The 27,900-nt window shown below is 37.1% G+C and overlaps 2 protein-coding genes across 2 annotated transcripts in view; one reads left to right on the top strand and one right to left on the bottom strand.

The window, feature by feature from the left end:
* The first annotated feature begins 111 nt into the window (after nucleotides 1–111).
* On the top strand, nucleotides 112–7,704 carry LOC107590906 (cochlin-like). The gene is made up of 13 exons (XM_016279858.1): nucleotides 112–240; nucleotides 647–695; nucleotides 813–857; nucleotides 1,158–1,314; nucleotides 1,392–1,525; nucleotides 1,966–2,034; nucleotides 2,108–2,167; nucleotides 2,259–2,406; nucleotides 2,498–2,601; nucleotides 3,618–3,844; nucleotides 3,937–4,450; nucleotides 4,764–4,988; nucleotides 5,417–7,704. Exons 2-12 carry the CDS (start codon nucleotides 662–664, stop codon nucleotides 4,934–4,936), a joined length of 1,665 nt encoding a protein of 554 aa, XP_016135344.1. The 5' UTR covers nucleotides 112–240; nucleotides 647–661; the 3' UTR covers nucleotides 4,937–4,988; nucleotides 5,417–7,704.
* Nucleotides 6,922–27,900, bottom strand: part of strn3 (striatin, calmodulin binding protein 3) — a 34,861-nt gene continuing 13,882 nt past the window's right edge. The window contains exons 2-16 of the mRNA XM_016279857.1: nucleotides 25,583–25,686; nucleotides 25,403–25,476; nucleotides 21,185–21,263; nucleotides 20,857–21,033; nucleotides 19,291–19,429; nucleotides 19,064–19,205; nucleotides 15,822–15,958; nucleotides 15,276–15,451; nucleotides 14,726–14,773; nucleotides 9,955–10,076; nucleotides 9,673–9,840; nucleotides 9,450–9,590; nucleotides 9,205–9,312; nucleotides 8,392–8,478; nucleotides 6,922–8,253 (exon numbers count right to left, since the gene is read on the bottom strand). Of these exons, the coding sequence (XP_016135343.1) occupies nucleotides 8,084–8,253; nucleotides 8,392–8,478; nucleotides 9,205–9,312; nucleotides 9,450–9,590; nucleotides 9,673–9,840; nucleotides 9,955–10,076; nucleotides 14,726–14,773; nucleotides 15,276–15,451; nucleotides 15,822–15,958; nucleotides 19,064–19,205; nucleotides 19,291–19,429; nucleotides 20,857–21,033; nucleotides 21,185–21,263; nucleotides 25,403–25,476; nucleotides 25,583–25,686 (1,872 nt within the window). The 3' untranslated portion in view covers nucleotides 6,922–8,083. The remainder of the gene's footprint in view (nucleotides 8,254–8,391; nucleotides 8,479–9,204; nucleotides 9,313–9,449; nucleotides 9,591–9,672; nucleotides 9,841–9,954; nucleotides 10,077–14,725; nucleotides 14,774–15,275; nucleotides 15,452–15,821; nucleotides 15,959–19,063; nucleotides 19,206–19,290; nucleotides 19,430–20,856; nucleotides 21,034–21,184; nucleotides 21,264–25,402; nucleotides 25,477–25,582; nucleotides 25,687–27,900) is intronic.

Raw genomic sequence — 27,900 nt, 5'->3', positions numbered from 1 at the left:
TATCTAAATGGCTAAAAAGCATGAGAATTTAAAACAATGTCCTTTTCAGGTGGTTTGGATGTAAGGCCCGCCTCTTGTGATGTCAGCAGAGAATCATTGGGGTTTTTGGGGGCATTATTTAAAGGACTAGCTCTTTCCTCAATATTCAGACACCTCTGGAATATCATCCATAACGGAATTTAACTTTTTTTTTTCTATAAAGCTTTTAAGGCTGAGGAAACGTCATCCTACACAATATCTGTAAGTTGGATTTAATCTTCATAGGTTGATGATTTTTGGCTGTTTGGTGCTTTTTAATAGAGCTAATTTTATATATCCAGATATGCATTTTTTTTCTTTTACATTCTTTCTCTCTCTCTCCTTCTCCCTCATTCGGGAGTGGATTAACTGAAGTATGCAGTTCCAAAGGAGCTGTTTGTGATGGATGTGTCTGGGGAGATTACATTTTTTTTCTGTATCATATCTGATTTCACTTCTGTGTGCAAAATAAATATTACAACACCCAGATAAAAGAAAAAATGAAGATAAATGTCAAAGCCTTAGACGATTAATTTTCTTTTTTAAGAAACAAAAAACCTTTATAAAAATGATTGAAAAATGGGGTTTATTCATTGTTGTCTGGTATATTGTTCTTTTGTCTCAACAGATATCTCCATTAACCATGTCGATGTGGTTTGCTGTACTTCATGTATTAGGTAGGAAATTGGTTTGTTCAAAGTGATTGTTTCCAAACATTTCTTGTGTGTTATTCTGAATTATCACCATGATGCACAGATTTCATTGCATTATTTAAAAAAAAATTCCCCCCACAGGTATTCTGTCTTTGACCTGTTGCACATTTGGATCTGATTTAAATGGTCAGTGAAAGTCCATTTTTAATTCTCTTTTTTTCATATTAAATAAAAGGAATTGAGTTACATTAGAGAAAATATTAAAACAAAAAACTAGGGCCACTTTATTTACATTTTTATGTAACAAATGGCAAACACTTTTTTACCAGTTTTAATTTAGTTTATTTTGTATTAATGAATTATTAGCAAAGAGACCATTTGTGGAAAAATAGTTTTCAAGTTCACTTTTTTTTGGTGACATATTTGTTTTAATTGACAGATACATAATCATTATACGCGTAATATCTTACGTTGTACATTTCTTAGTTCCAACACCAATTAGCTGTGGAACCCGTGCGGTGGATCTACCAGACACACGTCAGATAGTGCTCTGCCCAGCAAACTGCACTCTCTGGAGTCTGTCAGTGTTTGGTTCAGGAGTATATGCCTCTATTTCCAGCATATGTGGAGCAGCAGTACACAGGTACAATCACAGAAATAATAATCATAAAGTTACTGACTAGCTAGAATTATTTAAGAACGTTTTTGTCTGTCATCCAGAGGAATCATAGGTCTATCTGGTGGACCTGTGGAGGTTCACAGGCTGCAAGGGAGGACAAACTACCTCAGCTCTTACGCTCATGGCATCCAGTCTCAATCCCTGTCCCAATGGAGCTCATCTTTCACTGTGGCCAGTGAGTGGAGACGATTACGATTTGCGTCATTACAAATGCTAGTGTCTGTTTTGATTTAGAATTTGTAGATTTGTTTACAGATGCAAAGTTTTATAGACAATAGAGTAGTGTTTACTCACTGGCTCTGCACAGTCAAAAATAAAAATATAATTTCAATATAATTATATTAATATTGAATTTGAACAATAATATTAGAGTTAGTGTAATTAATCAGAATATCATAGAATACATTGTTCTTGTTGAACCGAACATAAACACTTACTAAACATAATGGTGCTGTTTAAAAAAGATATGCTACTAATCTCAATAACTATGTCATAATGTTAGGAAAAGTGTGGCCAGTTGGTCTATGTAAATAGTATAGTGTATAAAATGATATAGAATATTAAAGCGAATTTATCAACACAGATTTATCAGGTTACATTTTTTCTTCTTCTCAGGAACAATTAGCTTGCCTTTGGAAGTGTCCAGTCAAACCAGCAGTTCTGCCAATGTTGCATCTGGAGCAGGTAACAAGCGTTTAGATCACTGGAAACAATTGACGTGTAGTCTACACTGAGTATCCTTACTTCTCCCTTGCAGCCAAGAAACCAGTAAAAAAGACAGCGAAGAAACCTCCTCCTCCAACAACAGCAAACAGGGGTCTGTATGACCTTTTCTAATACAATTTAAATTGTTTGTCAAAGCAAAATGATGATCATGACAAGAAAGAGCTGTGTCAATGTTGTTCCAGATTGCCCAGTCGATATGGCTTTGCTGCTGGATAGCAGCTACAACATTGGACAGCGGCGGTATAATCTGCAGAAGAACTTTGTCAGTAAGCTTGTAGCCATGCTGAAGGTTGGAACACCAGGTCCTCATGTAGGAGTGGTGCAAACCAGGTGATCTGTGCAAATCCTAGTTGTTTGTCACATGGCCGTTTAGCCATTTTTTCCTTTGTCAGTGAATACAACTTCATGTTTTTCTTTCCAGTGAGACACCTCGAACTGAATTCTACTTGTCAAACTATACAACAGCCAAAGATCTGACTTTTGCCATCAAAGAGATCCCATACATTGGGGGCAATACCAATACAGGTCTACAGCCTCACCTTCTATTCACATTTCAAATGAATAATTGGACGAAATGAATCTAAATCATGCTATTTTTTGGGAAAAGTAAAAAACATGACACAACAAAAAATTGCCATTGACAGTAAGACATTTACAATGGAAATCAATAGGTCCCGGAATACATGTTAAAATACACACCTTTTTGAAAGTACAACTACAAGACTTAAAGAGAGTTCATTCAAAGATGAAAATTCTGTCATTTTCTCACCCTCAAGTTGTTCCAAACGGTATGGATTTCCTCCTTCTGTTTAACATAAAAGAAGATATTTTGAAGATTGTGGGTAACCAAACAGTTGCTGGTCCCCGCTGACTTCCATCATGTAGAAATGATGACAGAATTTCATTTTGGGGTGAGCTACTCTTTAAACATTTAAAGTCAATATGAAAGAAAAACCCCGTTTTCAGTGCTACCAGCAACTTTGCCTATTTTTGCTAAAGAAAGCAGTTCTAAATGAAGCCACAGCATTTGCGCATCTCTGGGAAACAAACATCAGTGTTTTGAACTAATTGGTTGAGTGCATGATTTAATAACTCAGTCATAAACATTCCTGAACGAAAGAGTGTTTTTTTTTAAACAAATCGGTTGAGTGAATGATTCAGTTACTCAAAGGCAGTCAAGTTTTGTGGAACTGGTTGAATAAATTAATCACTTAAAAAGAGAGTCACTTGTTGCTACTGGTATAACAATGCAGCATGCAAAAATGTTTACATTTGTGCTTTGAAACCTTTAAAATCCCTTGCCCCATAGACTTCCGTTGTAAATGCATTACTCTAAATGCATTTTTATTTTTTTTTACAGTCAGTATGCTTTTGTTTGATAATTGACAGCATGTCATAGTGTCAATATAGAATATCTTGTATTAAACTCATTCCTTATATCTCTGACACATAATGGCTTTAGTTGGATTGATTTATTATTGAAGGTGCTTTGGCTTCAATAAGCAGAACTTGGTAGGCTTGAGTTATTGCCTTTTGCACAGGTAAGGCCATACTACACACTGTGAGGAACTTCTTCAATCCGGATTTTGGTGTTCGGAGAGGTTACCCACGGGTCATTGTGGTGTTTGTCGATGGGTGGCCTTCTGATAATGTGGAGGAGGCAGCAATTTTAGCCAGAGAGTCTGGTATTAACATCTTCTTTGTGTCTGTGGCCAAACCTGCTCCTGAGGAGATTAGCCTGGTGAGCGAGCAAGACTTCATGAGAAAGGTAAGATGTTTCACATATGAAAAAAACACAAATATTTATTGGTAACATCAGAGTTTTTCTGAAATGCATTTATACCGACATATATCTGACAGGCGGTGTGCAAGGACAACGAGTTCTTCACCTTCACCATGCCCAGCTGGTTCAGCACCAACAAGTTTGTGAAGCCACTAGCGCATAAACTTTGCTCCATCGATCAGATGCTCTGCAGCAAGACATGCTATAACTCAGTGAACCTGGGCTTCCTGATTGATGGCTCCAGCAGTGTAGGTGATGGGAACTTTCGGCTTGTTCTGGACCTTCTTCTCTCTATCGCACGCAACTTTGACATCTCTGACATCGGCTCTCGCATCGGTGCCATTCAATTCACCTACGACCAAAGGATGGAGTTCAACTTCAATGACCACACCACAAAAGATAATGCTCTGAGGGCCCTGCAGAACATCCCCTACATGAGCGGAGGAACGGCCACGGGAGACGCCATCAACTTTGCAGTGCGGAGTCTCTTTAAACCCCGCACAGGCCCCAACAGGAATTTCCTCATTATCATCACTGATGGACAGTCTTACGATGATGTGAGAGGGCCGGCTATGGCCGCCCAGAGGGAGGGTATGCTTTTTACACTGACATTTCATCTAGAACCTGGGTTTGCAGGCCCCTGAGGGTCCAGGGGGTCAGTAGAGAAGATCATGTTCTTATTTAAAGTTATAATTAAGTGTTACCAACAAAATTAAGTCTTATTTGTATAGTGATGGTCCCTGAGGTGGTAAGGGTGTAGGTGGGGGTCCCTGGGTCTGAAGTTCTAGAACATTTAAGAGCTCTAAAAAGCACTTTATCTCTAATGCACAAAATATCAATAGTGCATTTACAAAGTAAACAAGTGTGATGAAATCTTGACCATGTTCTAATTGTTTCTTCACAGGAATCACTGTGTTTACAGTGGGCGTAGCTTGGGCTCCGATGGAAGATCTGAAGGCGATGGCGTCCGAGCCCAAGGAAAGCCATGTGTTTTTCACTCGCGAGTTCACCGGCCTTGCGCAGTTCCAGCAGCCCATAGTACGGGGCATCTGCAGAGACTTCACAGAGTTCAATTAGACAGTGCAACTGCTTAAGTGCAAGAACAGAAAGTAAGACGTGCAGGAAAGGAATTAAGTGTTACCAACAAAATTAAGTCTTATTTGTATAGTGATGGTCCCTGAGGTGGTAAGGGTGTAGGTGGGGGTCCCTGGGTCTGAAGTTCTAGAACATTTAAGAGCTCTAAAAAGCACTTTATCTCTAATGCACAAAATATCAATAGTGCATTTACAAAGTAAACAAGTGTGATGAAATCTTGACCATGTTCTAATTGTTTCTTCACAGGAATCACTGTGTTTACAGTGGGCGTAGCTTGGGCTCCGATGGAAGATCTGAAGGCGATGGCGTCCGAGCCCAAGGAAAGCCATGTGTTTTTCACTCGCGAGTTCACCGGCCTGGCGCAGTTCCAGCAGCCCATAGTACGGGGCATCTGCAGAGACTTCACAGAGTTCAATTAGACAGTGCAACTGCTTAAGTGCAAGAACAGAAAGTAAGACGTGCAGGAGGAAAAAATGGCAAGCCTGAATAAGAAAAATCACCTTTGTCTTGTGCAGAAAAAGGGATTTGAATGGTTTTGTTATAAAGGTATTGGTACGTTTGATCCAAAGGATTTTACAGCTTAATTGAGAATGTATCACACAGTATTGTATGTCAACCTCTCTATAATGTGGAGAATGTAATTATTTGAGATTTATAGTCTTTCTCTTTATGTTCCTGGTGAAAAACATTCACTCGCTGCTTCTGGCACGTCTTTTTCCTGTGGAGGGGTCACTGTAACAAAAGGCTCTTTTATATTAATTTCGGGACTTGAAGATTAAAGTCTAGTTATGCAGGTTGTGCAGAAGATGGTAAGCAAAAGCAGTCATGATGAAGATTGTCAGTGAAACAGCGCCCTCATATGCATTCTGATGACAGTACACAAATACTCAGCTTTCATTCACACAATTGCATAATTAGATCTGGGTTATATAATAAAATATAGTACTTCCCAGGAGTAGCACACAATATACATGCACTGTAGTACATTCACAACATCACAATCACGTATGTCTGGATGTGCGATGAGAATTACGGTTGAGAAGTTCACGTTTTTATTCTATATGTTTTCCTTTTCTTAAATTATACTTTAATGTATTTAACCTATTTTCTGTGTACCTTTCCATATGCATGCTATACTGTCTCAAGTAATGAAAACAGAGGGGAGGAGGGGGATCAAACTGCTTGTACATTTGTTTATAATTTATTACTTTCTTCTCAATAAAAGACAAGGCGTTTGTACAACTTGACCAGCTGAACATCTTCCTCATCTGAACCGGCTGATCATCATCAGAAACCAACATATTCAAAAAACACGTGTATTAATTTGTGTCGTAGGCGGTTTGTCCAATCTCAGTAAAAACACGTACCATCTTTATTAAAATCGTGAATCCTGCCAATCGTCATTCGTCAATCAAATATCGTGATAAATACGACGCTGCATTAATTGTCGAGACAAGGGGCATGTTGCATATACAGATACACCATTTAATATTTATTATAGACATTTTATATACATTACTTTTCAACAGCTGTTTTGCTATGTGGTACAATCTTTAAAATCTGTTGATTCGTAGTAAATCAAAACCTTACAAAACTCATCAAAACTCTTCAAACTGATCAGAACTCTTGGAAGACTAGAAAAAATATTTTATTGTAGTATTAACCATGCATTACACAAACAAAAAGGTCTTTTGTTACACCATAAACTGCATTGTTTCCTTTAAAAATCATTGAACAGATTGGGGCAGAACGACCAAACCAAATATTTCGACTACATTTGATTGATTACTCCAATCCCAAAAATGAAAACTATCAATTACTCGCCTTCATTTCATTCCAAACCTGTAAGGTACCCAACATTCCACTGAGTTCCATTTCATTCCTCAAAATAGCTTTTGTGTTCCAATTATACAGGTCTGTAATGACATGAGGGTGAGTAAATGATGACATTAGAAAATAATGTGTTCATTTTGGGTTGAACCATCCCTTTAACTTATCGCTTCTCTCCTGATCTCCAGCATCATGAGGTGAATTTAAACCCCGTTTTCAGCCAACCAAGAAACGGCATGAGCTTTCACATAAACCTATATACGTTAATTTCCTATCAGATAACCTGTTCGGTTTGGTTAGCGACAGCCCAATCTTTGAGTTACCATCAAGCTATGCTCTGAAGGATAAGACTATCCACAAACAGAAAATAAATAGTGTTCGGATATCTAACCTGTGATACTTAAACTCATTTTACAGTAAGGTGTACAGAAACATCACATAGTGACAGGATGCTGCAGTTTATTTGTAAATTCCTAAAAGCTCTCAGGGCACCACACGATGTGCTTCTACTAGCGTACAGTCTCTCCGTTATGTGATAAAACAATGTTAAAGCAATGTAGTATGCCTAAGGAGAGCACTCATCCAGGGTTTCCAGAGACACAAGACCTTCCAGAAGAAGAACCGCATAAAATTGAGGGCTTGAGCGGGATTATAGTCCCTTTAAAAAATGTGATTTCCAGCGGTTTTATGACAGTCTTTATTTATATAAAATTGATTATAAAAACTATACTTTTTTACACAAAAAAATGAAACAAACGCTAAAGGTATGAAGGTGGACTGAGTTTAACGGTATTCGCTTGCACGCTACATTAGGGTGAAGAGGGTGACTGAGATTGGGGTCTGGTTTATGGCTCGGCAGGGTGGGACTCAGTTCCTCTGGTGCCCGGATGATGGTCGGTGACAACCTACTGTTGGATGAACATGATAACCACTCCATGGTCACTGAAACATACCTACAGGACACATTATCAGCTCAGTTTTTGAAAACCAGTCAAAAGGCTACAAACGCTGGTTTCACTCCAGCTTTGACTTACAGTAAATTACAGTTAATGTTTTTCTTTTTTTGAAGAAAACAAAAAAAAGATTAAAACTGATTGAGCACTCCACACTGGCTTCGCAAAAAAAACCGGCATGTCCCCCTCTTGGCACCTGGTATCGTGTGTGTGTGTGGTGTGAGTTTGACAGCGTAGGTGGAAGCCACTTCAATGTAGTGTGAGAAATGCTACTCTTGTTACACAAGGCAGTGAAGCAGTCCTTTCTTTCTCTCATCTTTACGTATGCATTAATTCGGAGGTGCTTTTATACAAACACTTTGGCCAGGGCATCGGCTCCAGCACTTCCTATGTATGCCTTAGATGGGTGGAAGGCAACGTCGTATATGGCCTCGTCTGACTTTTTCCTGTGCGCAGTAACCTCTTGTACGCATGTCTTGCTGTCCATGTTCCACAACCGGATGGAACTATCATGACCTGTGTTAGACGAAAAAGAGACATTAAGTTTATATTTAAAGGGACAATTCAGCACAAAAAAACATTTAAAAAAAAAATGTATAGATCACTATGACTTTCGCTGATACAGTAGCAGAAGAAGAAGAAAAAACCACTTACTTCCTGACATCAAGTAGATGCCATTTGGATCTATAGCCAGACTAGTAACAGCATCCAAGTGAGCCACCATTGCATGAATGGCTTTACCTACAAAGAGAGATGGATGGAAGGGGATTAATAATCCCAAACATGACTTCAACAAATCATTAACTTTTCTCTGGATATTTGTGACTTATGGCTAAATATAATTGAACAAAAATGTTTTATGAACAAATAATACACTGAAATATTTTCTGAGATTTTAAATAAACAACTAAAACAAAATGGGAGTATAAAAAGCATAGTTACGTAAATTATGAATATAATTAATAATATTAAAAACGACAAAAAATTCAAGACATACAAAAGTCTTTTTTTTTTAAGAAATACAATTTCTTCCATTCAGCAAGGATACTTGAAATTGATTTATAATATTCCACAAGATTTCTCTCAAATTAACTCTGTTCATCAAAGAATTCTGAAAAAAAGTATCATGGTTTATACAAAAAGTTTAAGCAGTGATTTTGTGCTGTAATAATAAGAAATGTTACTTGAGCACCAAATCAACATATTAGAATGATTTTTTTTAAAGATTATGTGACACTAAGACTAAAGTATCTTTAGATTTGAAAAATGACAGTTTAAAAATATTTGAATGGAAAACGTAATAACATTTCACAATACTATTGTTTTACTGTATTTTTCATCAAATAAATGCAGCTTTGGTGAGCATATGACTTCGTTCTAAAACACTATAAAAATCATACTGACACCAAACTAGTGAACAGTAGTGTATGAATATTTTATAATGACACACAAAAAAAGAAAACTCGCCTGATTTATTATCAAAGAATTTGATGTGTCTATCCTCGTGAGCGGTGACTGTGATTGGCAGGGTGGGGTGGTTGACTACTTTATTAATGTGATTCCCAAAAGGAATAGCTGCAACAAAGCAGAAGAGAGTAAACATGACAAATCCAATTCTCATGCTCCTGTAATTAAATTACTGAACTATATATAACCATCACATATCCACAAGTGTACTTTGTCTTTTTTTAGAACAAATGTGAAGGACGTACCGCTCTCGCCCTGTGCGGAGAATACCACGACGGGCTGTGATGTCTCTAGATCATAAATGACAACATCTCCTGTGTTGTAGGATGCCACCATATGAGCTGGATCACACCCATTGAAATCAATTGATGTGGGAACACCATGATCTGAAAGACAGGAAATGCAGAAATTAGTTTGCCAACACTTCATTGATTACAGAACAGTGCAAACAAGATACATTATGCTCACCTCTATCTGAGTTAAATGTGCTGAGACACGGTGACGTCCCTTGAGGGTCCCACAGCTTGATTGTCCCATCAGCTGAACAGGAGAGCAGTCGCTCTTTGATTCCACTGTAAGCCAACCCCCACACTGCATCACTGTGACCCAACAACGTACCAGCCAACACGCTGGGGTCTGAGTGAAACAGAGGACACACATAGAGCAGGTTTCCTCCTTTTAAATTCTTGCTTGTTTTTAAGTTTGATCAAAATAAGATGTGACATAGCCACATAGATTTTATCTTCTCACCATATGTGTCGTAAGGGTCTACGTTAGAGCTGGGGATGTTCCACCACTGTATTGTTGAATCGATTCCACCACTAAAACAGTGCTCGCCGCTCGAGGTCACAGTCAATGAGAGCACAGGCCCACTGCAGCAACAAATCATACAGGTTAAGAGGATTTGTGAGACAAAATATTACTGTCTGAAAAACTGAATTGGTGGATTCAGCAGATTACATTATTGTTTATTCAGGGGCCCTAAAAAAGTGCTTAGGGACACATCAACATTTTATGGATGTCAATGCATTAGAAAAGAAAATATCAAATCAAGTGCAATTTTTTTTTCTGGTAGTTTATGAAAAATGTTGTGTCTAATGCAATGATACTCAAACACTTAAATGTTTCTTGTGCGTCCAAATACTTTCTGGGGGCCACGAAGGTGCATTAATTGAAATGCATAGTAATTAGGGCTGCACGATATTGGAAAAAACTCACATTGTGATATTTTGTTTTTCTGTGATATATATTGCGATATGAAAAAAAAAATAAAAATCCCCAGATGAATTGAATAGCTCTATTTGGAAAAAAATAATCAATGATTGGGGTGATTTTGTAGGTAAGTAAATCAGCATAGAAAATAAACAAATTACAAGCATAGATAAATATAAAAGAACAAAGATACAAATGAAATAAACAGTGCTTTATATTTTTTCAGGTAAGTCTAACAGTATTCAGGTACAGAAATTGCAAAATAACACTGCATACTCTTCACTGTATAAATCTGTGTTAAAATCTGTTAACCATAAGCAACTGTGTTTACAGGGATACTTGCAGAGACATGCATTTAGACAATTTCGTGCGTATGTGTCATTTCAGGCACAAATAGAATTCAGTGTTCATGTGCGGCTCTCACCGTGTCTACACCGGATGCGAGCGGCACGGTGCGACGCGACAAAACTCATGCCTCGTTCTATTTATGGTGTACTGGCACAAAATTCAAATGATTAGCAAAGGTCGCATTGTCACGTCCAGAGTAGACTATAGTTGTTGCGGCGCTGGGCGGCAAAACACGACAGCTGTCGCATCCGGTGTAGAGACAGTGTCTGTGTGTGAGCAAAGAAACCGATCAGTATAAATATAACGATCAGTATACTAAACATCAAACATCCTGCAATGTGACTATCGCGGCTGCGCACATCGCAATATCGCTGCTGAAACGATATATCGTGCAACCCTAACAGTAACACAATATTTTAGTCAAACAGTGCCAGTAGTTTTTGTTAGTTAAAGTCTTGCCCTGATCAGCTATATGTGTGATGTGGAAACATCCTAGAGCAACAACAGTGAAACTGTAGACCACACATGCTCACGGGACAGGACCGAGATCTCAGAGTGTAAATATCATGTGCCCTCATTTAACACACTCACTTATCCAGTTCCAAACAACAGCAATGACTGAAGAGAAGCTGGTCAAGAGCTTTATGACATAGAAAGGTGCACTTTTGCCAATTAAAAAAAAAAATTAACCCTAAAGAAATAAAAAGCCCTTTTGAACAATATAATGTATCCTGACACATGAGACAAAGATATCCAAGTCTTCTATAAAAAGCAATTTGTTGAAATGATTTTAAAATAAGACAAAAGTATTAAAATAAGCTAAAATAACAAATCTAAATATTTCTTTTTCTTTTAATTCACCTCCTCAACAAATGTTTTTAGGGACCAAGCCCGAAGGGCTGTAGTCCCTATTGTATCTGAATGTTTTTTTTATTATTATTTTTCTCCAATGGTAGTCTATGGCAGCCCTATGAACAGAACATAGGAAAATTATAAAAATTGGCACAAATGTAGTGATGGCCATGAATAGTGATCTGACCAACTTTGGGGTCTCTAAGACCAACTCTATAGCGCCACCACCACCTTATAATTTTTGAACAGTTAGTCAGAAGAAAATCATGATCTTTGTGTCTATGGATTCCTTGGGTAATGCCGAATCTGAGGATATCAATTTTGCCATGCTAAACCATGTGTCCGCCATTTTGAAATTTGACATAAATTGCTATATCTTTTGAACCATTTGACATATGTGCTCAAAAATCATCAGTGGCCTGTTCTGGAGGCACCTGAGATGTTTGAAGACAGCGCCACCTAGTGTTCCAGAGATATAATGATTTTTACAAAAACACATAACTTTTGAAAACATTATCCAAATGATATTGTTTTAATATCATTCCATTCTCTGGGTTATGCCGAGTCTGACAATGTCTAATTTGTCATTTTCCATGAATGTGCTTGCCAGCCATATTGAAGTAAATAAAGTTTTTTTGCTACTCCTACAAATTTTGCCCAATTTTGTCCAAAATCTGATCGTATGATCTTTGGACCGTGCCACATAGAAATGACTGAATATAGTTTTGATATTCACTACCATTCCCAAGAAATACCTCTCCAAAGTAGACCGTGCTGTGTTTGTTGTCTTATGCTATTAAGCTTAATATGCTAATAAGTTACAGGCTAACCAGTTACTATGCTGTTTAATGTGACTCTTCAGCTGTCAAGTTAATCATAAGCTTCATTACCATTAACTTAACTTTGCATATTACTCTGGTTAAAATGCTAAAGAACTTCTTTTGGGAGCTCATTCTCACACCTAAACCTCTCCTCAACAGCCCGTTGAATGTGCGTCAACTGAATGGCACACTCTGCTAAGCCACCTGCCCCCGAACCTTTCAGGCCATGGGTTTGAATCCAGTGTGGCATATTCCCAGACCATCATAGGTATTGTGGCAAGAAATGATGCTGAAGTTACTTATTTTCCAGATGTAGTGCTTTTCTAAGTATTATCTCATCTGAGCTTAATAAATACTACCTTTGGTGCATTTATATTCAAAATCTTAATTTTGAGTTGATTGTCACTTGAATTACGGAGCTTCAGGTTCTGCATAAACCCACGTATTCTCAGTGGCACGATGAAATGAGTTGTAGGCACCTGCCCCAGAGATTGTGGGTTCTAATCCTGTGTAGTACAACTTTATATAACTGTGTGTAATGTTGTATCACTTGGAGCCAATTGCTGCAGTTCTACCTTCGACAACTCAAGTCTCTGTCAAATTAAACAAACTACAGTGCATGAGTGGCATGCTGTGTAAATCAAAAGGCTAAAGCTTTGAAGATTTTCTACAAATTCAATGTGTAGCAAGTGTTTAACCATGGGAACTAGGGCTGGGCATTATAGCTAAAAAAATGTATCAACGATATAATGTTTCATATCGTTCGGTATCGATAATTATTTACATTTTTATAACCTTTTTTAAAACAATAGATTTTTTTTTTTTATGTAACCACTGTATTTATAATTAACACAATTTATTAAGACAAACAACAAATGTTTTTTGTTTTAACAATCAAACACAACAAAAATTAAACAAATATCTAATTTCTAATGTTTTATATGCAGATTAAATAGGTCTTTATTATATAGGTCTAATTGTCTCCCGAGGCCACAGGAGGGCGCAATGAGCAAAATAATGCAGCGCATCTAGCAAGTAACTCTATAAAAACGTGCATTACGTATAAATTAACTCATAAAATGTAATATAATTTATATAGAAATTTTTTTCTATCGATATCGAAGAAGGTATAAATATCGATACCGTTTTATCGGCCAGGACTAATGGGAACTATACATTGTTTAAAAGTATCCAAATAAAATCCAGGATTCAAATATGTCAAAAACGGCCATAATGAGCTTGGCCCCATAATTGCTGCATGCAGCTATATATATTTATATATATATATATATTTTTTTTTTTTGCTTTTGAAGACCCAGGATTCTCACAATGCTCATTTCAACAGTGGGCATTTTTTTAATAACAAATATACTTTATGTTATGCCAAGCTCTAAAATAATTTTTTGTAGAAATTGCACAAATAAAAACATGGTAAAATAGGTAAAAAAAAATTTTTTTTATCCTGATGGGACTATATATTGTTGTGGATAACTGGAGTGTCAAAATGATTGAGAACCACTGTTCTACAATGAGCAGGTCACCCCCCTTATGGACAGCACATGAGGTTGGCATCACATGACAATCCTCTGTGTCATGCAATTGACCAGCTACATTATTACTAACCATAATAACGAGTAAATATACTGGGACTTCAAGCAGCTAGACTGTTTATAGTGTAATGCAGCAGCAAACTGCTTTCCACCAACAATATATCAATAACCACTGGGATTGAATACACAAATGTTTGTAGTATGACAACAAAAGAAAGCTCTGGCAAGAAATCTCAGAAATGAATAAACTTAAAGCATCCGGAGCATTAGGTGTCAGTATAGAGTATTAGAGCACTGCCATGAGTAAGGGCAAACAAAAAACTTTAAATATCTAACATCACCATGCACATTTTGGCAGGTGTGTTGTGGGAACATCCTCTGGAGTTATGGATCACATGTAACCATCATGGATGGGCTTCGCAGAGGCCAGGAGAATACTACCTTTCTGAACACATAAGGTTGTGGCAATGCCTACATGTACAGTATTGTCCACACTGTCACAACACTTTCACTCTCCTCATCACATTTAGGATAAACTGGAATTTTTTCCATGTTTGAATGACAACAACAACCTCGGCATCCATTTTTGTTGCTCTTGTAAGGAAATCTTCTTACCAATGGCTATTTGTAAATCTTGGAGGCTAACGTTTTTGAAATGTTTGACAGGCAGGTTTTAAAACTAAACAAAAAAGAAAAAAAAGTGTATAAAAAAATCAATATCATGAAATCAATACTTACATATGCCCTCTAAACGTGTATATGGGCTCCACATCAAAAGAGGCACTTCTGCAAAGCAAGATGAAACTTTGTTTAGCAGTTTGTTTGGAACATTAATGTTGCATGATAAAATCAATGTGCTTCTTGAGACATCATTTTAAAGGGGTCATATGATGCGATTTCAAGTTTTCCTTTCTCTTTGGAGTGTTACAAGCTCTTGGTGCATAAAGAAGATCTGTAAAGTTGCAAAGACTTAAGTCTCAAATCCAAAGAGATATTCTTTATAAAAGTTAAGAGTCAATCACGCCTACCTAAAACGGCTCGTTCTAACACGCCCCCACATGGCCAATCAGAGCAGACTGCGCTTGTCAAAGGAGGGGGCTTTGTTGAAAACTACGTGTTTGAGAGAGGCGGGGTATAGAGGACCTACAATAATGTACAGTATTTAAAAAATTATGTTACACCAAATACACAAAATAATGATCTTTAAAATAGCATCATATGACCCCTTTAAAGATCAAAAGCAATCCCAAGACATCGCGATTCTTGGAAAGCCACAGCAAGCACTTACTTTTTGGCAGGAACTGTCTTCTGGAGGTTCCACAGTTTGAGGGTGTGGTCTTCTGAGACTGTGACCAACACCGGTTCCACAGGATGGAATGCCAAGGCCCGCACTCCATCAAAGTGGCTTCGCAGGGTATATTTGGGATTCCATGTCTTCCTGAAAGCATCCTTATTGGCTGGCAGCTAAAAATAGAGGGTGGGGGGAGGGGTCATTGTAGAGGCATTTTAACAACTGTGAAATGAAACCAGGAAATTGCAGGTCGACTGACTGTGAGGCATTAGGATAGTTGTCCTATTTGAGCGCACGGTAAACCACACTGGCTTGGACAACTTCGGTCCTCTGTAACCTTTATACAGAATGAAGCTAATATAGTACATGACATTTGAGTAAACAGTACCGGCTGTTTTTTAACTGTTAACTGATGGTTAACAAAATGTAGACTGTATTTAAAAATTGAGCATGGAACAAACCATTTTTTTTACAAGTAGAGTCTATTATTTATTAATGCCAGAATAGAGTATTATTAAAGCAGAAGAGCAGTGGGGTACTTACATCATAGCTGTATTCAGCCTCGTCATTGGACACAGTCAGATCTGCGAGGTCTCCCAGGCCCAGCACACTTTCCAACATGTCATCAGAGCCCATGATAAAGGACTTGCCCCCACCAGGCGTGAATGGCAGAGGCTCAGCTAAGAATAGGAAAGAGAAGAGAAGGGCCCAGTAAACAAGGTGCCACACCATAGGATTGAAAAACAGGGCTTAAGAAAAAGACTGTTTAACAAACACGTACATCAGCAGTTGAACAGTTTTGTGAGGGTGTAATACAGAACATACATCTAAAAGAAATAATACGGGTTGGATCACTAGCAAGATTTTGGCTTTAATATCACACTAGCCTCTGGTTGCTCTATGGGGTATCCCAAAAAACAGGTTATTCGGCATAACTGGGTAAGTTTATGGAGTAAGTAAACACTAATAACCTCAATTTTGGTTCAATTACTGAGGTAGAATAATCAATTATTATTTTTTGCAATATAGAAAAAAAAAATTAATCCATTGTTTTCCCAGTGTATTATATTTGTTAGAAATATTTATTCTTTTTAATAAATGTTTCATTAAATACAATTTGTAGTGCTTCAATAAGTAATTTTTTATATTATATATTTTTATCTTTTATATAAACTTATATATAAAATATATAAAAACAGTATTTATATATTTTTATGTAATATTATATATAAATATATACATACAAGATTTTTGGTACCATTTCCTAGAACCATACACTGTGCAACCCTAATAGATACAGAGTTAAGAAAATATACAGAGCGTTTATGGCAATAAATGTCTTGATTTAAGGGTGACACAGACTTCACATATACATGTGCCTCTTTACCAAAAATCCATGTCATATTTATGGTGACATTTACATTAGGGGTGGGCGATATCTTATCGTTTGCGATATACCGGGAAAAATTCTCCCCACGATAAGAATTAGTCTTCCCGCGATATAACGAGTCTATTTGTTGACATATTTCTGTGTGTGACAGTGCGGAGCGAGGCGGATGTGAAATTGAGGAGTTGATCGCTTTTACAATCTGGAACTGGTTTGGTCAGGGATTTACTGTACAGTGCGACAAAAAAAAAAAATCGGTCTGAGCCTTAAATAAATGTACTACAGTACATTAGCAAGTGTGCAATACAGTTTTGCATGTGTATGAGCCTGTTTACAAACCTGTTATCCAACAAAGATATAATTTATTGACATGCTTTTTCTCCAAATTAACTTGATAACATAGTCGAGTGGTTGAAATAACTTCGTTTTGTGACTAGACGTGGTTTCATATTACAGAATGATAATATTATATACAGTGATAAAGGCTATGTCGATTTAGCATTGCATTATAAATATACATTCCTTATAAAAATACCCAAGATTGCTTGAACACAGATAAGCCATATATTTTGTGCAATCGTATGTTTATTGTCTTCAAGTTTCATCAGTTAAAATTTCTCTATCTCCAGCCCTAATTTACATAATCCTTAGTTTAGAAGTGGGTCAGAATAGACAGAAGAGAGTAAGACAAACGAGTGAGAGATAAAGAAAGCAGAAGTGAGGTTGTGTGATGGATGTAATGAGCTGATGTGTTACTGATGGAGCAGTAAGAGACTCTCCCGTGCTGGAAGCTGGCAGGAATGCTGATGCAGAAACTGGCCTAATTAAGATTCTACCGCAGGGCTAGCGTGTGCCACAAAGCACATACAAAAGGACACGCATGCACATGCAGGCACACGTTGAAAATAGTTCACTCAAAAATATACTTTTTGAGGTTTGTGCTGTGTGTGTGAAACCTAATAAAAAATTGCAGAATGGCCAAGCAGCTCGTTTCATAGACTGATAGTAGGTAGTGATTTTTACTAAGGAAGTACCACTTACATTCCTAGTATTCTGGACGTATATGACAGCTTTGTGTAAGCAACTGGCTTAAGTCATTATTCACATGTTGATGCACGTCTAGACACACTACAGTTTAAAAGTTTGGGGTCAGTAAGATTTTATTCAGCAAGGACACATTAAATTGAAGTGTACATTGGTTACAAATTATTTTTATTTTAAATAAATGCTGCTCTTTCAATTCAGTTTTCTATTTTGTACTTTTCTATCAAAGAAACTTATTACTGTTTCCACAAACATACTGACAAGAGCAACGGTTTTCAACATTAATAATAATAAGAAATGATTTCTGAAGGATCATGTGACACTGAAAACTGGAGTAATGGTTGCTAAAAATTCAAATTTATAAATTAAGAAACATATTTCACATTAATAGCATTTTATTGTTTTCTTCAATTTAATGCAGACTAGGGCTGCACGATAAATCGCATGTTATATTTAACGCACATCTTGTCAGAAAGCCGGTTTCGTAATCAGCAGTAAATCTCCATCACGTGCACGCACGTGATGGAGATTTACCGCTGATTACAGAACCGGCTTTACTGATAAGATGTGCATTAAATATCGCATGCGATTTATCGTGCAGCCCTAATGCAGACTTAATGAGCATTAAGAGACTTCTTTCAAAAACAAAAAAATTCCAGATCCCCAACTTCTGAACCATAGTGTTCTCTCTGTGACAGCAGAGAGAAAAATTATAAGTCAATAAAAATGCTATTAACTTGTAATAGAACAGACTATTACAAATACAGCACTTTATGTCCTATTGGTGCTTTCTAATGTACTTTTTGGATTCAGTATAAATCTCCATTCATTTTCACTCTATGGCAAAGATCTGCATAGACATTCTGCCTAATGTCTTTTTGTGTTTTGTGGAAGAAAGAAAACACAGAGCTGAAACATTATGAGGGCGAGTAAATGAAAACAAAATGTTCTAGTTTGGGTGAAGTAGTCCTTTAATTGCAGGCCTTATTTTAACCCTACATGATAATAGACCTGCAGTCATTGCTCAATCATCAAACACTCCTTTGAGATGTGCCCTACTTCATTATAGATCTATAATCTATAGAAGCTTGTTTACGCCCACAGGATAAAAAAAAACTAAAAAGGTAATTGCAACTTTTTATTCCACAATTCAGGGAAAAAAAAAAACACCTCCAGGCATTTTCTTTTACATGTTTGGCAATTCTGCGAAGTAAAGTCAGAATTGTGAGACCAAAAGTCACAATTATCTATTTTAATTTTTTTTACTGTAGCAGAATCGAGCAGCCATAAAAACCACTATGATTAATGATTATAAAATCCATTTTGTCCATGAGTTTGGCAAGCACTATTTTACCCCACTCTGTGCCGTCTCCTGAACTCCGAGCCTCTCCGGCACCTTCTCCATCCTCCGCGTTTACCAAAAAGTCAAACTCCTTGAGTGCCTCCTCTGTGTCAGGGTCATCCGGTAAGTCTGAAGCCAAACCTTCATTTCCGACCTGGAAAAGTTATCATTATATGCTATATTGCATCAACAATCATATACCGAGAACAATTAATTATTACTAAAATTTTTACACACACCTTAATTTTGTGTTTTTTTATTGTACGTTTATCGCTCCTGTCAGGCACGTCCTCCATTATGTCACCCTCATCTTCTTCCTCTTCATCACTATCATCAGCATTTTCTAAAAAATTAAATGTCTCCAGAACCTCTGGATTCCTGTTAAACCAAAGGCATCATAAGCAATGTTTCAAAACAGCAAACATTGAAATCTTTTTAACGGTTTATATTAATCTACCAGTTGAATCGACCCCCAAAAAAACTAGAGATGCACCGATTGCAGTTTTCTTGGCCGATTCCGATTTTTTTGTAAGTGTGACCTGCCGATACCGATTTTTGCCGATTCCGATTTTCTTTCTAAAAACTATAATTGACAGCATATACAAACAAAAATCTATACTTTTTAATGCAAAATGTTTTTTTATTTATTATTAAATTAATAAACATTACAATTCCCCCAATCTGGACAAAGTTACAGTTGTTCTCTCACTTAAACAACTCTCAAAATAAAGTGCTCTGTGACTAGAAAAAAAGGTAGAAATAACAATTAACTGAAAAGGAGTTGCTGTACCATTTAACAAAACAGATGTCATTTCCCACTGTTTCTTAAATTGTCATTTTTCACTAACCTTATTAAATGTGTCATCTTTCACATCAAATTCTTACACTGTTTCAATTAATTCAGTTAGAACAATAACAAGAAACTGTAGAATTGATACCACTCAAATTAAATCAGTATCAACAAACTCCATCTTTCCACTGCAGGAAACATAGAAGCTGCATCTGAGGTGGCATTAGATGTATTTACACAGACTGTCTGATGAAGCTGAGGTGCCATAAATGCATTTACACTGCAAACTTTCGAATGCATAAAGAATTTTATAAGATTAAAGTTTTACGTATTTTTAAACATACAAATAAAAAATGTTGGGAAAAATGCAATGATAGTTTTAAATATGAAACCAAACCAGTAGGTGGCATCAAATGACCGTTTGAATGAGTGAGTCATTTAATTTTTCATTCAACAGATTCGTTTAAATGGATGATTCATTTAGAAACGAGGCAAGTGACTACTGTCTTTATGAATAGGTTACTGAATCATTGACTCACTTGATTCGTTCAAAAACGTGGATTCATTCAGTATCGAAACACCGCTGTGTTGCTCGGAGACACAAAACAGTTCTGCCCTGGCTCTGATTAGAACTATTTTCATCAGCGAAATTGAGCAAAAACAGTCAATCACTTAACCGTAAGTCACTTAATTTTAACTTGTTTATTGAACTACTATTTTTTTTTACTACTGCGGTATGTATCTATACGTTTCTATGAGTGCTGTTGCACTCATCCGTTTTGTTTTCTGCACGACTCTCTCTCGCACACACACACTCACTCAGGCCTCTACTCATCTGGTACAACACAAATACATGATCAATCGCCGTAAGTGTGACGTCAAAACAGACCGGTTCGGAACCGGCAGACTGACAGGCCGGTCACCAGTCCGGGCCGATCAAGCGGAAAACCGGCTAATTCCGGTCCCTGGCTGGTTGATCGGTGCATTTCTGAAAAAAATCCAAGGAAATCTGTACCTTTTCATGTCTTGTCCCTTTCTTTTGGCTGGAGACTCTCCTCCATTGAGAATTTGCTCTAGGTTCTTGGTTTCCACAGAACCGTTCTGCTCTGAGCCGGACAGCCCCAGTAACGACCGCACTCTCTGTGACCGGACATCCAGTATTGTGTCCGTATAACCTACTTCCTGAAGATATCTTGAAGGACAGAGATGTATAAAGACAGTAAGAACAGAGCTCAGACAATCAGGTGACATAAATAGCCATAATGTGATGATGCACATGCCCATGAACTTCCACACAGAGAAAGTATCATTCAGAAAAGCATAAGGACTCAAGACTAACTTACTGTCTGAGGAGTTGCCTGCCCTGTTTCCACGTTAACTGGCTGTTCTGAGGTATAGCCGAGACCTCTGTATCTTTGGTATCTTGTTTAAGAAACAAAATAAACAATAAAACCACATTAGTAAAAGCAGAACAAAACATATGAATATACACATACAAACTAAATACCATTCAAAAGTTTGGGGTTAGTATTTGAGTGTTTCTTGAGCAGCAAATCAGCATATCAGAATGATTTCTGAAGGATTATGTGACACCAAAGACTGTGTATTACAAAAAGTAATGGCTGCTGAATATTCAGCTTTGCTATCATAGGAATAAATGACATTTTAAAATATATTAAAGGGGTCATATGCTGCTAAAAAGAACATTATTTTGTGTATTTGGTGTAATGAAATGTGTTTATGCGGTTTAAGGTTCAAAAAACACATTATTTTTCACATACTGTACATTATTGTTTCTCCTCTATGCCCTGCCTTTCTGAAACGCGTCGATTTTTACAAAGCTCATCGGTCTGAAAAGCGAGGTGTGCTGTGATTGGCCAGCTATCCAGTGCGTTGTGATTGGCCGAGTACCTCAAGCGTGTGACGGAAATGTTACGCCCCTTACCATATTGTGATGCCCTGTCCGGCCGGAGCGACGAGACAAAAACATTAAAACCCATTACAAACGAGGCATTTGTTGCATCCAGTGGGGACATAATTACAGATTATATGAGCGATATTACTCGAGTACGAGAGTGATATTGCGTTTATACAACAGTTTGACAGAACAAGAAACAACGGAGTGCCTAATAAAACCCTCTTTTATGCAGAACTACTTCCTTCCGCCACGGATTCAAAGCTCAAGTTGACAGTTAAACATCCTTCTTTCCTTGCGTGAACATTTGGGCGGCGTTATGCAAATCTTCCCACATCGTGACGTAGACATGTGGGGGCGTGTTAGAATGAGCCATTTTAGGTAGGTGTGGTTGACTCTTAACTTTTATAAAAAATATATTTTTGGATTTGAGTCTTTGCAACTTTACAGATCTTCTTTATGCACCAAGAGCTTGTAACTAGGCATGGGCCGGTATGAGATTTTGACGGTATGATAACCTTAAGCAAAAATATCAAGGTTTCACGGTTTTGTCGTTACAGCTCTAAAATGTGTTATTTTTAAATGACTGGGTAAACAAAATACTTTTTTCCGCTGAACACAATATATTTTGTTTTTGAGCAACATACAGAATATTAGGAACAGTAGAATGTTTATTTTTCTTTGATTTGTTTCCTAAAAAGAAGAAAAATAAAGACGGACCTCTTTATTTAACCTAAATCTGTAATTACAGTTATTTAATTTTAGTTATATAATTCATACACATATCATTTATATAATTTCATATCATTTAGTTATAGAATTTCATATACATAATTTGATTTAATAATAACCCAATTTGAAGCAAAAACAGAATGTTCTGACTAGCTTTGTGAACTTATACTACATGCCTGAACGAATCAAACAGCAGAAGCTCTGAATGAGACGCAGATTCACTCGCTGACAGCAGGAGGCGCTTCTGGAACACCAGATACAGCGTTTCCTTGGTTACCGCTATAAACAAAGCAGCACTGGCTGAAACACTGCTTTAATATGAACTATACAGAGACGAGATTAAAAGAAAATACCATCTAAACTTTTCTGAAGGCAGTCCGTTCCCCTCAGAAACACATTCATATAAACCCCCAAATCAATATTGAGGATTTTCTTCCAATAGTTTGTGCATCACGATCTGCTACAGTACAGTGATCTGCCTGCTACAGTATTTTTCTCTGTGCGTCTGTCTTCAGCGTCTCTGGCCTGTGTTAACGGGCGTTTACAGACTTCATATTTTCACATAAATTACATTTTGGAAAACGATTGCATTGCAACGCATTTTGTGCAAGTCCAGAACAGAGACAAAAAACGTCCGGTTGCTGATCGCGTAAGTTCCAGGGGCATCTCCTTAAATTCTGCCATCAAACACACACGTGACTGATTGCTCGCTCGCACCAACAGGAGGAGGATCGTGTTACTCTCTACACTGCACTCAACCTGAAGAGATTCCTACACTTTCAGTCTTTGAGGAGACATGAAAAACAGTGCATACCACAGGAACGGTATAACGGAAAATATTAGCGGTTTTGAAACCGTGAAATTTTCAAATCGTGGTATACTTTGAAACCGGTAATCGGCCCATGCTTACTTGTAACACTCCAAAGAGAAAAGAAAAATTTAAATAGCATCATATGACCCCTTTAAAATAGAAAACAGTTGCTTTAAATTGTAATTATATTTCACAATATTACTGGTTTTACTGTATTTCGGATCAAATAAATACAGCCTTAAGAGACTTCTAACCTTAAAAACAAAATTTTTGCCAACCTCAAACTTTTGAATGGCAGTGTGTGACGATTTTCATGTGAGGTGCCAGCCTGGTAGCTAATCCAGACAATTTTTTTGTAATTTAAAGCAAACCGTCCCAAAGGAATCTAATACATTTTGTATCCATTTATAGGATCCTTATCATATCCTGTTTATTTTGCTGTGTTATGTTATCAATTCAAATGACCCTTCATCAACCAACCAAGCAGGTGAAACAACATATATTCATATATACAATTTCATGAAATATCATCTTCTCTGAGTTCAAAAGTACAATAAATCCAAACATATCATAAGTACAACATTCCAAACATATATAAAAAAAACACAGACACAAAAATACAACTCCACTGAAATGCGATTCATATGCAAATTCATAACTCCCAGTCCATTCAAAATGCATTTAGCAATGTGATTTGCACCTATGTAACTAGAACCGAATCAGAATGCAGATTTCGGTGCCATGCCTGAGCTATCGATTGAAATATTTGTCCTCTGGTTCTCCGAAACGGATGTAAGAAGCATCATCACCGGCACCGCACGTGAAAATAATTTCCCGACTGAGAAAAGCACGTGAACTCAAGTCGGAAATCTCTAATAATACAAATCCAACAAATCTTTGTAGTATCGAGAGTGTCCATGTTGTTTTCACATTCCGACTTAAGCACAACTCGGGAAATGAGAGCATCCGAGGAGCGCGTGAATGCAGTAATTACACTTGCTCTGACGGCAGCAGGAAGCCTTCCGTTAACTAAGATAAACATGCTTAAATTAAAATGCCTTAAGCTAAACTTCCCTTGTATTCACATTTCTAAACCTGTTAGGGTTACATTATAACATTTTCACTCCACAACACCAGTCAAATGCTTCCTTTTGTGATCTGATGTGGCTTCTTGTCACAGAATGAGGCAGAAAATATGTTCCATAGGCTACTATAAAAATAATTCATCGATTAGCAATGGATTATAAATATACTTAATTATTATGAAAATACCAGATGGCTTGAATAACACAGATAAACTATATTGTCGCAGTCGAGTGTTTATAGTCTTTGTTTTATTATTCAAAACGTTTATATGTTCTGTTTACTCAGTTAACTTACAGCTATAATAGTGATGCCTTTGTCCATTTAAGGGATTTCCTGGAGGGTCATGAGTTCCGCTACTTCTGTGAGTGGATATGTGGAATTTCTGTGCGAGGGTGCCCTGTATGTCCAGTATGAATGAAACAGACATCGTGTGTTTATAGTGCTAATGGCCAATCCATCATTTTTGGGGGAATTTTTATTTATTTATTTTTTAACAAGTATCGGTTCAGGCACCATTTAGGCACTGGAACCGTTTTAAAAGTATCGATTTGGCAACGGTATCGAAAAACCCAAACGATACCCAACCCTAATTCCAAATAAAGAAAACAAAACCTACCCACTTTCCCTAACATGCTTGGCTTATGTTAACGGCATAATTTCTCTCCAAACACATAATCAGCGGGAGAATCAAACACTCTGAAAAACTTCAACAGTAGATTCAGCGGGAGAACCAAGCACTCTGAAAAACTTCAACAGTAGATTCAGCGGGAGATTCAAACACTCATAGTTCGGCTTCAGCAGGAGAACAGATCAGGACTTAGAGGACGTCGAACTGCCATGTGAAACGCTACCGTGTCCTCATGAGACACCGGACATTTTTCTTTCTACTCTAACAATGACATCACATCGGAAAAGGAATATTTAAAGGGGAAGACCTCTTTTATGAGCAGAGTTCATCACATGAAATACGCTACAAGTGTATATGCAGATTTTCAAAAGGAAGTTGTGTCCACTTACCCGATTCAAAGCTAGGCATTTTCACTTCACCTTGATTTAGTTCTGTCCCATATTTTAATTTATGGTATTTTGCTCTGGTAATAGAAAAGAGAGTCGTTGTACATAAGTACATAATATGTACACACACACACACACATGCACAAAACATGCAATGTTTGAGAAAAAAAAAACACTACAAACCTTTCTTGTTTTAATGCATATTCTAACATTTTTATTCTTCTAACAAGATCATTCTTTAAATTTTCTTGACCCTTCCTTTCTCCTTGGAGGAACGCTATTCGGGCCTGTAAAACAAAATAGGAGGTCATGAGGAAAGGTGACACAAAGGCTAAACTAGTGTTTATATATTTTAGCTGAGTTGTCAACTTGTGAATTGCATGTTATGAGAAAGACTTGGCACCAAAATAATATATTGACAATAAATAGCAATGCCCTTGCTGACACCACAAAAGGGAACATTTAGCGCAATATGCATGTGTGAACGAATCGCTTCATTGGTGCAGTTCTTTTTAATGAATCAGTCAATTCGACTGTCGAATCAGTCTGAATGAAAGCCGGAACCCAATTTGAATTGGTTATAAGATGCCCTGGAAAATCTCTGGACCAAAAAAAAAAATTGCACACATCTCTTATTTTCTAAAGAGGAACAAACACAAGGCCACTGGCAGGCGATGGCCCAGAGGAACAGAGCCCTACAGAGCAGGTTAACATTAGCAAATGAGAGCAGCTGTGCAACTTGACCCATCTTAAAGGCCAGGAAGTGAATGAGAGGAGGCAAGGGGAGGGGGTATTTATAGACAAACCAAACCCTCAACCTTCCTGGAGAAAAAGAGCTCTTGTAGGCTCTCATGACAACCTTATTTGTTTGGCAGGTAAACTAGAAGAGGACATCCTGTGCGGTTTTCATAGAAACAGGGAAGGTGAGGTGGGCTTGTCGATGATACAATATTTTCCTAAACCACATGATGACAGAGAGAAATGTAAAATGAAAGTTTTAGGGGCATTTCATTCTAAAACATAGCACAGCAAGCAGGACAGTGAAACGCCAGTCCCTTGATCAACACTACCTTCACCTCATGTACTAAAATATTTAACTGTCAAACTCAAATATCTGCCAAGCAGTATAGCTGAGGAGCATTGCGTAATACTATGTAAACAGAAAAAGCTCCCCCGGTTTAGTGACAACAACAAATATAGTAACATATGTAACAACTAGGGCTGACAAGTCATTTAAAATGAATTCAATGAAAAAGGCAGATTAAATCACAACTGCTTACTAATATTTCAATGTATATTTAAAGCGCTGACTGAACGATATATCGTTCCATATTGGCTGATGTTAGAGGTAATTTCCCGGCATTGGTCGAAAATAAAAATGTAGTCGGCATGAAACGGAAACTGCGATCATATTTTCCCCATTATGAAGTATATACAGGAAAATACTAAAATTTTTGTGAAAATTATTTACTTATAAAGACATCCAATGAAACTATCCTAAGAAAATTGATGTCAAGAGTGAAAAGGCCAGTTAGAGAACACAGACTAGGCCGGGTGCTGAAAGCCATTACGCTCTTGGACAGAGCTTTCACACGAGACAGCTGTCTGTACTTGTCTTCAGACTACAGACATTTTGGAACGAGACTGACACAACGAGGCCTGCCCTGCACTACTCAAAAGCACACCATGTGTACGACCCCGTAACAGCACTCATGATCTGATTACAGAAAAATCTCTGAACTAGGGATTGTAACGGTATGAAAATTTCTTATCACGATTATAGTGACCAAAATTATCACGGTTATCAGTATTATCACGATATTGTTAAAATGTGCTGGAGATGTTAAAAAGTAACGACACATAAATCACTTCAAGTTTTATATTTAAAAATCAACAAACAACAAATAAAATGACTTTTTGTTTGCATAATCACTAAAACAATAACATTATCAATGATGTTCGGATTTTAAATGACAACTTGACTGAAGTTTAATAGCATGTTGAAATATCTAATGTAAATGTTCAAATAAAGCTTTGAAAAAGTTTAATAAAAAGGTAAACCTCACATTTAAATAAAGAAAAGATATGTCAAAATGATAATTGATTAATAAATGATTAGATGTATTTTATCTGCTCCATAAATAATTCTAGATAACTTATCTGAATTGTTTAAATGTGTAGAATCCATATAAGCTTGTTTTTCATCAACCGGTCAAAATTTACAGCAGGGCATGCAAATTCGGTCTGTTTTTGGCCAGACAGAAACTGCACACAGACTGAATGTAAATATAAATATAAGTCTATATAAATCCACTCTCTGACAGCAGGTGGCGTTTATGGAAAAGCTGAATTACAGCTGTTTCCCGTAACCTCCGCGGACAAAGCAGTATTGCGATTAAGAACACTTCCTTTAGGTATTACATTGAGTGAAGATGAAAACAAAATACCATCGAATTGTTTCTGAAGACAGTCAGAGCCTTCAGAGGTACATTCATATAATT

Source organism: Sinocyclocheilus grahami, unplaced genomic scaffold, assembly GCF_001515645.1.
Source record: "Sinocyclocheilus grahami isolate Dianchi unplaced genomic scaffold, SAMN03320097.WGS_v1.1 scaffold134.1, whole genome shotgun sequence".
In the NCBI taxonomy this organism is placed as follows: domain Eukaryota; kingdom Metazoa; phylum Chordata; class Actinopteri; order Cypriniformes; family Cyprinidae; genus Sinocyclocheilus; species Sinocyclocheilus grahami.
The sequence above is the reverse complement of the archived record's forward strand: the minus strand, read 5'-3'. Positions and strand labels throughout refer to the sequence as shown.

Bases quoted from the DNA above. Each gene is read 5' to 3' on its own strand.
- LOC107590906 (XM_016279858.1), top strand. From the start codon at position 662: ATGTCGATGTGGTTTGCTGTACTTCATGTATTAG. The intron at 1,526-1,965 runs GTGAGTGGAGAC...TCTTCTTCTCAG, and splicing joins CTCATCTTTCACTGTGGCCA to GAACAATTAGCTTGCCTTTG. The intron at 2,602-3,617 runs GTCTACAGCCTC...CCTTTTGCACAG, and splicing joins TGGGGGCAATACCAATACAG to GTAAGGCCATACTACACACT.